Source organism: Parasteatoda tepidariorum, chromosome 2, assembly GCF_982258835.1.
Source record: "Parasteatoda tepidariorum strain Cologne lab strain chromosome 2, Ptep-v5.0, whole genome shotgun sequence".
Lineage (NCBI taxonomy): Eukaryota > Metazoa > Arthropoda > Arachnida > Araneae > Theridiidae > Parasteatoda > Parasteatoda tepidariorum.
The window spans coordinates 26,320,812-26,335,562 of NC_141756.1; the positions used below are offsets into that span (position 1 = coordinate 26,320,812).

General features: G+C 33.4%; 1 protein-coding gene across 2 annotated transcripts in view; it reads right to left on the reverse strand.

Annotated features, from left to right (window-relative positions):
- The window catches only part of LOC107448697 (cytochrome P450 3A9), a 48,206-nt gene extending 36,908 nt beyond the window's left edge, over positions 1–11,298 (reverse strand). Inside the window, exons 1-5 of one of the 2 annotated variants that reach the window (XM_087157043.1) lie at positions 11,069–11,298; positions 9,127–9,223; positions 5,269–5,321; positions 2,153–2,249; positions 1,351–1,467 (exon numbers count right to left, since the gene is read on the reverse strand). In XM_087157043.1, coding sequence (XP_087013169.1) covers positions 1,351–1,467; positions 2,153–2,249; positions 5,269–5,321; positions 9,127–9,223; positions 11,069–11,148 — 444 coding nt within the window. In that variant the 5' untranslated portion in view covers positions 11,149–11,298. The remainder of the gene's footprint in view (positions 1–1,350; positions 1,468–2,152; positions 2,250–5,268; positions 5,322–9,126; positions 9,224–11,068) is intronic. The other variant, XM_087157044.1, reaches the window with a different exon arrangement.
- Positions 11,299–14,751: the final 3,453 nt, after the last annotated feature.

A 14,751-nucleotide genomic window follows, 5' to 3' on the forward strand; every position in this document is an offset into this window, starting at 1 on the left:
CTAAAAAAAATTTCGAGATAGCGAGTTTACGAGATAACAAGTTCAGAACTAAATGTGTTCTAAAAATAAGTTGGAAAATAAGTTGAAAAATATATTCTAAAATACTACTCTATAAAAAAGAGCCATGAAACATAAGAATAATTATTATTAAATATGTATGTAATGATTGTTGACTATAAGACGAAATGCAACAATGATAATTTTATTTTTAAAAGTAAGAGAAAAATAAGTATGCGTTAAATAGAAAATAATTGATTTACTGTGCTTTTACATTGCGATTTGTGAAAAACGTCATTTTCTATTTCGAAAAAAAAATCGCCACAGCAAGGTTTTGAGAAGAAACCCTACGACATAGGAATTCAAAATGTAATGACAAGGGGGAAAATATTTTTTTGACTTAACAAGGTTTTCGAGAACCTTATATAGAGTATACTGAAACGTTTCGAGTATGTTGTATTTTGTAATATATTTTTATTTTAGAATTGTGTATTCATTCATTTTCTTTAAATAGTACTAATACGTTTTTTATGTTGTTGTTGTTATTGTTGTAGTCTGAGGGTACTATGAATTTATCATTTAATATATTAGGTTAAAATGACAGGAGGGTTGTGAGTTCTATGCTGACAGCCGACTAAATAACTGCCGTACATAAGTAGCAAGGTGCACGTTAAATCTGTCGTGGCTTATCGGGGTGGTGTGGAATTTTTGAGAAAACAGTTGTTCACGTCTGTGAAAGCTCGGCAAAACTGATTCTTTAATCGAAAATTATCAACCCATTTGTTGATAATTTTCTTTAATTATATCAACATATGAGTTTTCAATAGTTTTGTTCTTTTCCTATGATTGAATAAGATTATGCTGTACAAACATTGAAAAATTATCAGTAACGTCATCATTAATAATCGTTTGCTACAAATAAAAATCAGATTCATTGCGAGAGTTAAAGGGTGTGCGTGCCAATGTCCTGTTTACTCTAGTCTGCTGAAGATTGAGTACCATTGTCCGGTATTCTCTACATTTATGTTTAGTCCAAATATCCTCGAATTGACTATCATTATACTAATAGCCAAATAAGTCCATTAAGCTAAATGCTAGTTTCACAAGGAAAAAAAACTTGGTTGATTGAATAAAGACATCGTTATTTTGCTTTGATTGTAAACTTGATTGCATTTTTTTTTAAAGAATGTGCATATAGAAGGCAATTCTTGCCACTTGAAGACCTCACTACCTTATCCGGTATAAAGCAACACCGCCCAAACTTGGACAATTTTCCGACTGAACTTAGACATTTAGGAAAGCTTAGACATTAGGACATTTAGGAAAAATATGTGGCTGACAGGAATCACTTACCCTTTTAAGTTTACCAGTTGTGAATGTTGGAGTAATGATGGTCCTTACTCTCTTCCAATCTTCACCCTCTAGACTTGGAAGCATATTGTCTCCGATTTTGTTACCAGTTATGAAAGACTGAAACATACATCATAATGAATAGTTTAAGGTATTAGGGAGCTTGGGTACAAATAAATGCAGGGCCCGTGCTAAGCATTCACCACCTCGCTAAATGCTATAAAATCGTAAGTTCGGCGAATAAAATTGTGATTTGGCAAAAGCTTTGGCGCATGATTTATTCCAATGAAAAGAAAAATATATATAAAAAATTGCTAAGATTTGAATTTGGCGAAGACTTTCGAAAATTGGCGAAATTTTGTGGAACAAAAATAAATTAAAACCATATTAAATAACTTTTGACAGACATATAATTTGTTATTGGAAATTCTATGATTAAAAAAACATCTTTATCATTGTATTTATTTATTTTTTTTACTTCGCCCCCAAACACTTTTCTAACTACGGTTTTAAACTAGCAAGATTATAGAAATTTTAATTCATTGAAACTACAGCACACAAATTTTATAACTTTAAAAAAAAATCATTAAATTGTCTTAAATTAACAATAAAGGTGATAATCACGAAATCGTTTTTGGAAATTAAATATAAACCATTTAAAAGTTTTAATTATTTTATAAATAAATGATATCTGCACTTGAGCTTTAAAAAAAAAGAAGTAAAATTATAAATTTAGGCTGGGCTCAAAAAGCATATGATTTAAATACATTTTTATTACAATATAAAATAATATTAAAATTCTTACTCTTCTGTTCGGGAAATTAGCAAAATCTTTGACAAGTATGTCTCTGAGAAGTTTTGGATCTGCTACTGACAGGGTAGGGCTGTTCACCTCATAAACACTGAAATCAATAAAATTGTCATAATTTATTACACATAAATTTGAAATATGAAAAAGCGTAGTTTTCTTTTTCTGCTGTTGTTATTATACAGGTTGCGACCAACAGTGGGACAAAAAAAGGACCACCCTGAATAACTTTTAATCTAATGATCCGATCTTCACGTTTTAGGACTCAATCTTAATGGTTCGAGGATGACCTCAAATATGTTAATAAATTAGTACAGACGATGTTTTAAGTTACGAAATTAAACACAAAAACGTAATTTCTCCGAATAAACATTTATTTTTTTTCGACGGATTCAAATTTCTAAACCCTAAAATGTAGGGGATAGCCGCAATCTGGGAGACATGGACCCCATAGTTTGGTCAGTAGAACGATCCAAAGTTTGGACCTCTTAATATTAATTATACTTTTTGCAAGTTTGGCCATATTCCAAGAACAAAATCTATGACTCTTTTAAAATTCAGTTTCTCAAGAACAAATCGACCGATGTCGCTCAAATTTTGTATCTTGCCATGTAAAATTACATACTTTAAAATGATGTTAAAAATTAAATACCTTACAATTCAAAAATTGTCCAACTATTATTAAATAAAATAATAAATATTTATTAATTCTTTTTTGTATGAAATTATATTTGGATTAACGAGTTTTATAATTGTGGGCAAATTTTTTTTAAATCGCTTAAAAAGTCGTGGAAAAACGGCGAAATAAGCAAAGAGTAAAATTAACATTAGGAGGTCCAAGATTTGGATTGCTCTTCTGACCAAGCCCTTATTTCTTAGATTGCGGCTGCCCCCTATATTTTCGGGGGCAGAAATCCGAATCCAACGAAGAAGGGTATGTTTATTCAGAGAAAGTACGTTTAAGTGTCAGATTTAACTTAAAACATCGTCTGTACTAATTAATTAGCGTATTTGAGGTCACCCTTTCGAATCATTGAGATAGAGACCTATAACGTGAAGATCCGATCATTAGATCAAATGTTTATTGTCGGTTTTATTTCAGGAGTTCCCTTGCCTTCTGGATTGGGTCCAAAATTACAAAGCTACGGAGTTGAACATTAGCAGTCGTAAACCCAAAAATTGGGTCGGTCGTTCGACGACGGTTATAAAATATAAAATAAAATATAGGTGGCACTTGACGTAAAAATATCCTCAGTGGTAGACGGATCATGGGTTAGAGTCCCATTGCCGTCAGCTTAACTGTGAGAGGTTTTCTTCGCCTTGTAACGTAAACGCGAGTTATTTCCTTCAAAAAAACCTCTAAGAGGACAAAGTTTCCCCCAATACTTGATCCAGGAGTTCTCTTGTCTTCTAGAACACTAGTCATAAATCCAAAATTGGGTCGGCTATTCAACGACGGTTTTAAAACAAAATATGGGTGGCCCTGTCATTGCAACGTAAAAATGTCATAAAATTGTTTAAAATAGAGGTAGTTGGAAAATGTGTGTTTTGTCCAAAAAAATAAAAATAGGCTTGTTAGGTATTAGGCTTTAAAAAAATCTATCAAGTGAAACCAAATTCGATGTGGCCTTTGTTCAAGGGAGGGGTCGAATTTTGCAACATTGAATGCATAGTTTTTAAATATTTCTTAATGCGAAACGAAGTGGTTTTTAAGCTATTTGACTGTTTTTATACATTTTGAACATCCTGTATATCACCCACGTATAATCATATTCGACAAAAAGAAGGATACTAACGAATAATATGATTTAAATGAAATATTCGTTTGGGAAGTTTTTCTTTATTCATTTACCTAAGCAGCATTGAAATGATTTTGAAGTGAAATAACTTATGTCTATGATGCTTGACTTTTAATGATGATTTTACAAGCATGTAGAGGACAGGTTTCAGTAATTATACAAATATTAATTAAAAAAAGGGATTTTTACTTTTAAAAAAAAGTTGATTTTAGTTTAATATGTGGTAGACGGATCATGGGTTAGAGTCCCTTTGTCGTGAGGTTAACTGTCAGAGGTTTTCTTCGTCATGTAAAGCAAATGCGGGTTAGTTTCATTAAAAAAAACTTTAAGTAAGCAAAATTTTTTCTTTAAATAAGCAAAATGGCATAAAATTGTTTAAAATAGAAGTAGTTGGAAAATGTGTGTTTGTTTACAAAAAATAAAAATAGGCTTGTTAGGTATAAGGCTTTAAAAAAATCTATCTAGTGACACGAAATTCGATGTGACCTGGTTTAAGAGAGGGGTCAAATTTTGCAACATTGAATGCATAGTTTTCAAATATTTCGCAATGCGAAACGAAGTAGTTTTTAAGCTATTTGACTAGTTTTATAAATTTTGCACATCCAGTATATCACCCACGTATAATCATATTTGACAACAAAAAAAAAGAATAGGAACTAACAATATGATTTAAGTAAAATATTAGTTTAGACAGTTCTTTCTTTATTCATTTACCTAAGCAGCAGTAAAAGGAATTTGAAGTAAAATAAATTATATCTATGATGTTTGACTTTTAATGATGATTTTCAGTAATTAATCAGTCAGTAATAATTTAATAATTCAGTAATATTTTAATTAATATAAATATTAATTAACATAAGGGCTTTTTACTTCAAAAAAATTTGATTTTAATTTAATATGGTTCGCATAAAGCTCATATATTATGATTTATATTGAAATTATAAGAATGTATGGTTCATATTATCTTATAATTTATTAGCAACTATTTAACTATACGAATAATTAAGGAATAGAAAAACAAAAAGCAACAGGTTTTGAATAAATAACGGTATGTTTCTGCTTTTTTGATTGGAGAAGGGATACATATTTTTGATTGCCAACTTACGTTTCAATTACCCACTTAGCCGTAAATGAATGGCCTAGTTTTGAAAAAATTATATTTTATCTTTTCAAAACTCTACTGCACGAAAAGATTATTCCGTTTTTTTTCCTAACTTATCATTTTTCATTCAAAAAAAGTTTTATGAGCTGATTTTACAGTAAATAATGATCTTTAATGCAATGAAAGTAAACATTTTTTAAAATGTCACTTACCCATAAATCGGACCCAAAGTATTATATCTTATGTAGTCCTGATCTTGAAAAGTCTGCAAATAAATGAATAAGTACATAAATAAAATGTTCTTTCATCATTCTCAGATTTATAATCATTTCAAGTTTGTTTTCCAAAGTTCTTTCACCAAGGAAGATACAATAAAAAAAAACGTCAGTTTAAGTACCTTTAACTCGAATAAAAGTCAACATTTTAAACTACGTATACCATTTTGCCCCAAGAATTATCTGGGCTTCATCATGGAAATGACAGATGATATAAATCATCAGAATTGAAATTGCATAGAAACCCACGCCTAAAAGGATCGTCATACGCCGCTAGGCACGCTTCCCCACACTTTTTTCTGTCCTTCTGAACAGGTCATCCCTAGCGGCGTACGTTGACATTTCTGGGCACGGGTTCCTATGCAACTAGCGATGCTCCCTAACTTCTCCAGAAGTTTGTCGCAACATTTATACGACCCGCTGCTGTGTATGATTTTTTTAAGTTTGTACATTTCGGAGAAAAATATATTTAAAAAACAATCTGTAATTTAATTACAAAATAATTTCAGATTTACTCTCGAATTAGACAAGATCAAGTATCTGTATAAATGCAACAAACAATTTGTTCCCCAATGTAATCCGTCACTAATTTGTAATTAAAACCAATTTGATTTTCTGTTGGATTCTAATAATTGCCTTTAAATCCTCTAGTTCATTTCATGAGTGATTCGATTTTTTTCCCCTTTCTCTTATATTAATTTGTGACGCAAAATGAGTAATGAGTTTAAGTATTAAGCCTTTATGTAGTAAGTATTGCGGAAAAATCTAAGGATGGTGTCGCAGTTTTCCATTGTTGTTAACCAATATCTGTATATATATCTCTCGTACACGGCGACAAAAAAATGCCTCATTACAACTCCCCGAATGGCAACGCTAGAAAATCGACCAAAGATTGCTGCTAAAAATGTCACATGCCAAATCTAGCTGAGATGGCTCAACGTATAGCGCTTTTAAAAACGGAAACTGAAATAACCAGAGAGAGCATAAGCTAGGCAGAAGTGAGTAGTCTCTGTCGATAGATCTCTATTTTAGTATTTTGTCGAAAGCTCTTTTTTTCACGAAATTATATATTACGAATTTATTTGACGATTTTTGATTTATATCGCGAATTTATTTGTTTTATTATTGTTATTAGTTATTCATTAAAAAATGAGTCTCAGTCCTGCTGTTACGCTTTAAGATTTTATACTATAACACATTTCTAATAGGTTTAACGAATAACATGTCATTTATTTGAATTCAAATTTATTTTAATGACTTAGTATTTACTAAAAATATGTAATTTTTTTTAAAAAAAAGTTGTTATATGGATTTGAATGATTGTTTTGAATTCTTTGAATTTTGTGCATTTGCAATGTACCTAAGTTAGTAGCGAGCGAAGCGAGCTTGGTTTGCGAAGCCAAACATATAAGATTGCTTAGCAATTTTCGAGGGTTGGCGAGCGTTAGCGAGCAGGGGGGGGGGCAGCCCACTAGTATAATTTATTGGTTGGAAAATCACATGGTAGAATCCAGTTTTCCCCTCATTTATTTTTATATTTTTTTTGGTTGTCATGAGCATAAAATTGATATAAGTCATAAAGTTATTGTTTTCCAATAAATAATTTTGTTCCCCTAATTTAAAGGTTAAAATCACCTGTACTGTTATTATTACTTTTATGATTTTGTTTGATTTCTAATTTAAGAGTTTAGGAGGAGTGTTATTATTATTAGTATAATGTAATTCTATGTTACATTTTAAGTTAAAGTTACTTAAATCGGTGTCTGATCTTTTTACCGTTTTAAAATTATTATTTTTTTGGTGCAAATTACTTTAATATACTATTATGAATTAGGGTTAAAGAGATTTGTTAAATGATTTAGAACTTTCCGCTTCCCACACAAAGTGATGAATGTGTGGGGAGAGTCAACCGAATGTCAACCTTCATCCATGAAAAGGTACCCCAACATAGAATCGAGTTAACATGTCTTATATACTAGTGAATTTGAATTATATTTTTGTAGTGGTAGATACACTACAGTACTCCCGCACCAGAATTAAATCTGTGAATTCGATGAATGGATACCACTACAAGTTGATTCAATGCTGCTATGTGAGAAGCCGGGAGAGCTGTATTAAGATCACCGTACTTTCGAGTACTGATCGTGAGACCTGTATCAAGTTCACGGCCGTGGTCGTTCCTGTGTTGCCATTAGCAGTTGAGTGTATATACAGACCGACGCTGTGTATGATCGAAACTGAGTAGCAACAGCGCGAGGAGGACAATGTCGCAGTCACAAGTAGTTAATCAACTTTTGATTGTGAACCATCCATCGAAGTAGGCATGTTCAAATAGAAGTGCGTGTTTCTGCCGAGATAGGCGAGTTCACATCATGTCCGAAGGTAACCAATGTGAGAAGAGTTGTTATCGACCATATCAACCTTCATCTATGAAAAGGTACCCCACCATTATTTAAAATTCATCCGTCCGTTAAGTAAGCAAAATTACAGTTGTATTAATATTAAATTTCTGTTGTGAACTCACCAAATTTGTTATAACAATATACTTTTAATTTTAAATGTTATTTTAAAAAATTATTACTTAAAAAAATGATTTAGGTTTACTTATCGATCTTATCAGTATTATAATGGAAATATTTGGAAGTGGGAAGTGGAGGCACAATTCTTTTTAATACATAAATTTTCAGTTGAATAATTTCAACTGTTTTATGCCAAGAAACTGAAATTATTGCGAAGCAAACATCGGGGTTGGTGATCGTTAGCGTAACATTAGCCTCCTAGTACAACATTAAAAAAAGTAGAAATCATATCGACAATGAAGAGGACCAACATCAGTGGTTCTGTTCTTTAGCCAATGGGCGTATTATCATCAAAATTATCAAATATACCTTAGTCAGCCGTGATGGCTCTGGGGATAGAGCATTCGCCTTCCAATGAGGTGAAACGGGTTCAAATCCTAGCGATGGCTGGTCGGTTCGAATTCCACACTCGGCTTGCACCGACCACAGTACTGACGTAATATATCCTCAGTGGTAGACAGATCATGGGTTAGAGTCCCCTTTCCGTGAAGCTAACCGTGGGAGGTTTTCCTTTCCATGTAACGCAAATGCGGGTTAGTTCCAACAAAAAGTCCTCCACGGAGGCAAATTTCTCTCAATGATCGATCCAGGAGTTCGCTTGTTTTCTCGATTGGGTTCAAAACTACAAGGCTACGGGCGTTAAACATAGGTAGTCGTAAACCTAAAATTTTAGGTCGGCTGTTCAACGACGGTTATAAATGTTATACCTGATGATTTACTGAAACATGTTTATCTTTTAGTGGTTGCCATGCCACCAACGTCATATTGACGTAATATTCAAGTATAGAAGCAGTTTTTTTTTCTCGTTCGTATCACAGTGATTATTGACAGACTTTAAATAATCTGAGTTAATTAGACTTCCCATTTTAACCCCAAAGTTTTGTCTTGAACTCTCGCAACTTTTAAGAGTTTTTACATTGAACCTAAGAATTTTAACTATCTTCGTGATTTTATTTTTTACTATTTTAACATTTGATTTTAGTTCTGAAGTATTAAATTTTAATTGTTTACCCATTAAGATACCCACTTGATTCAACTTTAATTAGTTTTATTGCCATTTTGTGATTTTTTTAAATTTTAATTTGATGCACGATTTTTACATTTATATTATCATCCGTTTCATTCCTGATGTTTTGCATCGAATATATTTTTTTGGATTAAGATCTTCCTCTGTATACCCTATTTAAGTTGGGGGGTCTGAGTATCTTATACTTACCATTGTGACATTGTCCAAGAGAGATCCTAGGAATGGAAGTGGTTTGACATAGGGCACATTTCTCTCTTTCCAATAAGATTGCTTTTTCATGGAATACCTGTAAAACAGTGAATCATACTTATTATTATGATTGAAAGGAGTTTTCGATTTGTCACATTTACAACTAACATTGAACGAAGATTACGACAAAAAGAATGATAAACAATTATACAAAGACGACATATAAGAATGAATACATTCTTCCTCCGTCGTTGACCAACCCCCATGCAAAGAATATACATGAGAAAGAAGTCTGGTTTCCATAGCCATAATGTAAACCAGTCCTCCAACGTTGGATGCGGTCCCTGTATATAAAGGAGAAAACAGCATTTAGGGGGACAACAGCAGAGGTTCTTGAAACAGGTTTGCACCCTCTTCTCCTCCTAACCACCAGTGGGGTTAGAGTGAAAAAGAAAAGTTTTCTCTTTTTATTTATATGTCCCGCAGTGGACTGATCGTAAAGACGCGGTTCCCGGTAGAACACCGAAGTCAAGCATCACTGGCAGTAAGCGGGTGGGTGACCACTTTGATCAGCCTGCGTAGGGACAGAGGGTGTTCGGTATCGGTCCTCCTTAAATAGTTCTACCGTAAAATGCTCGACTTCGCGCGCAGGTCGTCGGGCTACCAAAGCAGAGGAGCCATCCCCTCTGAAGAGGATCAAAATTGCGATGGTATGTCATGTCGTCGGATAATCCTCAGGCATGTTTCCCAGACTGCCGCCAACAGCCCATTGTGCAGCTCTAGTGCTACGTAACTAAAGTACTTACCTATAGTGCGGCTTTGAGGAGAACTCCTCCAGTCCATGGGGTGAAATGGAGAAATGAAGGTGTCGATTGGTTTACTCACACTGACCTATGCAAAGATCACGACAAAACTATTCACCTCACACCACTATTCGAAGTTACTTTCCCTCGTAATTATGGTATTCGCCACGAAGCGAGACTGATGCCTGGAGTTCTCCTGAAAGCCGCACTATACCTATCTTTTTATTTATTGTTGGCTTGTTCCACAATTTCACATTATTGGTAAACACTGCACTATGAATTAAAATATTTCTTTGGGAATACATTTATATTATCCATGTTAATTAATACTGCTAACACATTTTGACACAAAAAGAAAAAAATGGCGGTAGACGGGAAACAGAGGACGCAACCATACATGTAAAGTTTTCCAACACACTTTACTCCTTATACGCATGCCCTGGATCTCAGTGCATATGATGCTCGGCTAAATCTGAGTCTGCTGCACACCCTGTAAGTTGTTTTTCTGAAATAGAGTACCGGACCAAACTATTCCCAGCTTTAGCTATGTATTAGCTGAGCTGGATTTCTACTTTCTGCATTCTTTGCCATTAATGCTTTGCTCATCAGATATTAAAACTTAGTAGTACAGTACAGCACTTTCCAAAAGGTGTTCCACAGAAAAGTTACACTTGTTCTGTCCGAAATGTGGAACTTTTTTTTAACTAGCAAAGGTTTTAGAACATGTAATTACATTTAGATTTTTTTATACTGTAATCCATCATTTGTTTGATATTACCGTTATTTGTATAGATTTACTATTTATTTAAAATTGCGAATTTTAGTAAAATGCCAGTGAAAAAAACGAAATAGCAACATTTAATAATACAGATATGTATTTATTTTTCTAATAAAATGGTATTGAATAAATTATGAAAAAAACATGTAATCTATATAAAAAAAATTTAACTGTTGTCTGCATAGCTTAGTAATTTCAAGTTTTTAAGCTTTATATCATATAGTTTTTACTCAGCAAAACAAAATGTGAACACAAAACAGAGCAGCGGCGAAGCTAATAATTTTTTTTATTATATAGGGACATGAAAAATATTAAAATGAATAACATTTCGTGACTCTTTATCAATTCATTTTCAACTTACCACAAAGCCAGGAGGAAAGTGGATACTCCTATTAAAAATGTAGCAAACAGAGGTCCGCTAAAAATTTCCATCAACGCCATTACTAAAATACCGAACACAAAAGAACTCCCTGACCAAAATAATGCTTTGAAACTGTTTCAACCTTCAAGAAGAAATATATAAATACAATAGCTGTCAAGGTTAGCGCATATTATCGTAATGTGCGGCAATCATCATCTCTACTCTTACTACTTTTTTTTGTGAAGTTTATGACGTAGCTTCCTTTATTATTATTTTTTTCGCCTTTAGAATTGACACTCATCTGAAAGAGGATAAGATAAGAAATGTTAGATAAAGAGAATGGATTTTTGTTTTTAAACTTGATAACGCAATTGTTCTTTTTGATACGCTTTAGTTTACAAATAAAATCTATTATGTCATTAATGATTGAAGGATTAAGTAATTATCCCAACCAAAATATTAATCAGCTAAATATTAATCAACGAAACTATTATATTTTCTTTATCTCTATTCTACGTCCTGTTTAATCAATAAGGACGTAGTTTCATTTTATTCAGGCAACTAATTTCACTTGATGATGAAACTCTGAGTTCTGTTTTCTTCACAATCTTGTATTTTTCTTCAACTTCGAAACAATATAAATATACGCAAAATAAAAAATTAAAATTGTCATTCACTTCATTTCAAAATAGGATGATCTCTGCAATATATATATATTAGAGGGCTCCGCCCCCTGCTCACTACCGCTCGCCAACCCGCGATAATTACTACGCAATTACATTTTCGTTCGCTTCGCGAACAAACTTAAAATCGTTTTTCTGGAGATTAGTTGGCAATTTTTCTGCACCAACATCACATAGAGAGAATATGATAGGATTGTAAAATGTCAGAGGAACTTATTATCAACATTATAAACTTATATGAAGCAATTTCGATACAAACAATATTATAAAAATATATAAAGCGAGGAAGCAATATTATTTAACACATTACTATAGGGCATTAGACGGAGATTAATCTCCGTGTCCGAAGCACGCGTGATAGAGCCTAACTCAAATCATTGTTGATCTTATAGGATGCCGGACGCTCCCTATATGATGCTTTATCTCTCCCCCCCCCAGTAATTTAAACTTTAAACTAAAAACAATTAAAACCTGGTGAAAAAAAACTTAAACAAATCAAACAAATATTACAAACAAATTGAAACATGTAATATTAATAAGTTGATTCTAAGTAATATTTCAAAAGCAAATACCATTTCTAGTAGTTGCTCAATTAACTTCAATACTGTCAACTGACAAAATATTTTAGTTTCAATCAGAAGTATTCGTAAGTACACCAAGGTATTCGTTTTCATTTAAACGTCTTGACATTTCAACGTTTCTTCGCCGCGCATTCCGCCGTTGCATATTGATAGCACTATGATTATTTTCCAGTTAATTTTGTGCAGCTAAATCATGTTCAGCTCTACGCCGCAGCTGATATCACCTAAGATATTCACAGCGATCCATTTTTTATAAAAGATATAAGTATTTTAAAGTAAACTCTGTTCAATATATTTTGATAATTTGGAATGTAAATAGTTTTTTGAGAGAGTGTTGATTCGTGCTTCCGATAACTCTACCCGATTTATCAAGACTATTAAAATATATTGGAATTCTAAAATAAACAACTGCGTTCTATCAAAACAAACATTTTATTATAATACTTTAGAACAACTATCTTTTTACATTGCCACTCAAAATTATTAATAAACACTGGATAATAATGCGTTAATGGCACTTTTATCTAATGACGTCATAAACAATCGTTTGCATAAAGTTTAGTTCATAATAATCATATATAATCGTTTGCATAAATAATCCTTCGGTCTTTTTATAGCTTTACGTAACAAGTGTGAGATTTTTTTTTTTTTTCTTTTTTGGAATGGCGATGTTATAATTTTGTTGTTGAGTTAATAAATCTTCCTTTTTATAAACGTAATAGTAGAGTTTTTCTTAATTATTTGATTCGAAGTCCTCTGAGTTTTATTTGAGGTCTGTTAGTATTTCGTATTTTTTGACATATTTTATATATATATATATATATACACTGGTTATCATAAATTAAGGAAAATTCACAAAAATCGCGATAACTCAAGAAATTACACATGGAATTTTATGAAACTTACCCACAATATACAACACATAGTAAGGTATTAAACAACATAAAAAGAAATTATCAGACATTAATAGTAGTATAGAAATTAGCACATGTATAAAATAAACAAATTGGAAGTATCGGTTTGCAATAGAAAAAGTACCTTTAATATGGAATATGATTGCCTCTAGAAGCAATACAGCACAAACAGCGATGTGTGATGCTTTCAATTATGCGGTCTATCAGTTCAATAGGAAGTGAGAGCCATTGCTCTTGTAAAGCAGTTGCAAGCGTGGCAAGGGTCTGAGGGGGCGGATTGATGGCAGATACACGCCTCCCTAGAGCATCCCAAACGTGCTCGATAGGATTCAAGTCCGGGGATCGAGCTGGCCACTCCATGCGAGTAATTGTTTCCTGTTGAAGATAATCATCAACAATGCGAGCTCTGTGTGGTCTTGCATTATCGTCCTGTAACAGGAAGCAATCACCAATTGCCCCGGCATATGGGCGCACATAAGCATCAAGGATGTTGTCTCGATAAACCTGAGCATTCACGGTTCCCCTTGGAAAGACATGGAGGTATGTGCGCCCTCCTAAGGATATGCCTCCCCAAACACAGACACTGCCTCTTCCGTATGCATCTCTTTCACGGATGTTTGATGGATGATAACGGGTCCCAGGTTCTCTCCATATCAAATAACGTCTACTGTCACTTTCTAGACTAAACCTGGACTCATCCGTAAAGAGAACAGGCCTCCATTGATCTGACGTCCAGTGGACATGTTGTCGGGCCCACTGCAAACGGTCTCTCCTATGGCGTGATGTGAGCGGCACGCAAATGGCTGGTCGTCTCGCATACAGACCACCTTCGTGGAGCCTTCTGCGCACAGTTGACGTTGACACCAACCTTCCGGTGGCTGCAGCAAGAGAGGATCTAAGATGTATCGGAGTAGCGGTTCTATTCCTGCGTGCACTTAATGTCAAATATCGGTCATCGGCACTGGTCGTAACAGTTGGCCGTCCTTGACTGAACCTCCTAGATGCCGAATCTGTGGTTTGAAATTGCCTCCAAAGTCTATGAACCACAGATGGACTCACATTTAGCCATCTGGCCACTTCTGATTGACTCTGCCCTGCCTCTAGTCTCCCGATGGCTCTCCATCGTAGTTCTTCAGGCAAATGATGCCTAGAGGTCATTATTACGAATTGGCTATCTCAGATTTTCAATGTCGCAATCACAGTAAAATTTGTGTGCTTTCTCTCAAACTTGGACTTTTATGCTCCAGGCAGATGACGTAAGCCGAGTGCAGCGCCACTAATTTGCATATTGCAATTTTACTCAGCTACTCTTAGTGGACAACATATGCAAATTTTGCACGGTTTGGCTTACTTTTGAAAGAGTTATCGCTATTTTTGTGATTTTTCCTTAATTTATGATAACCAGTGTATATATATATATATATATATATATATATATATATATATATATATATATATATATATATATATATATATATATATATATATATATATATATATATATA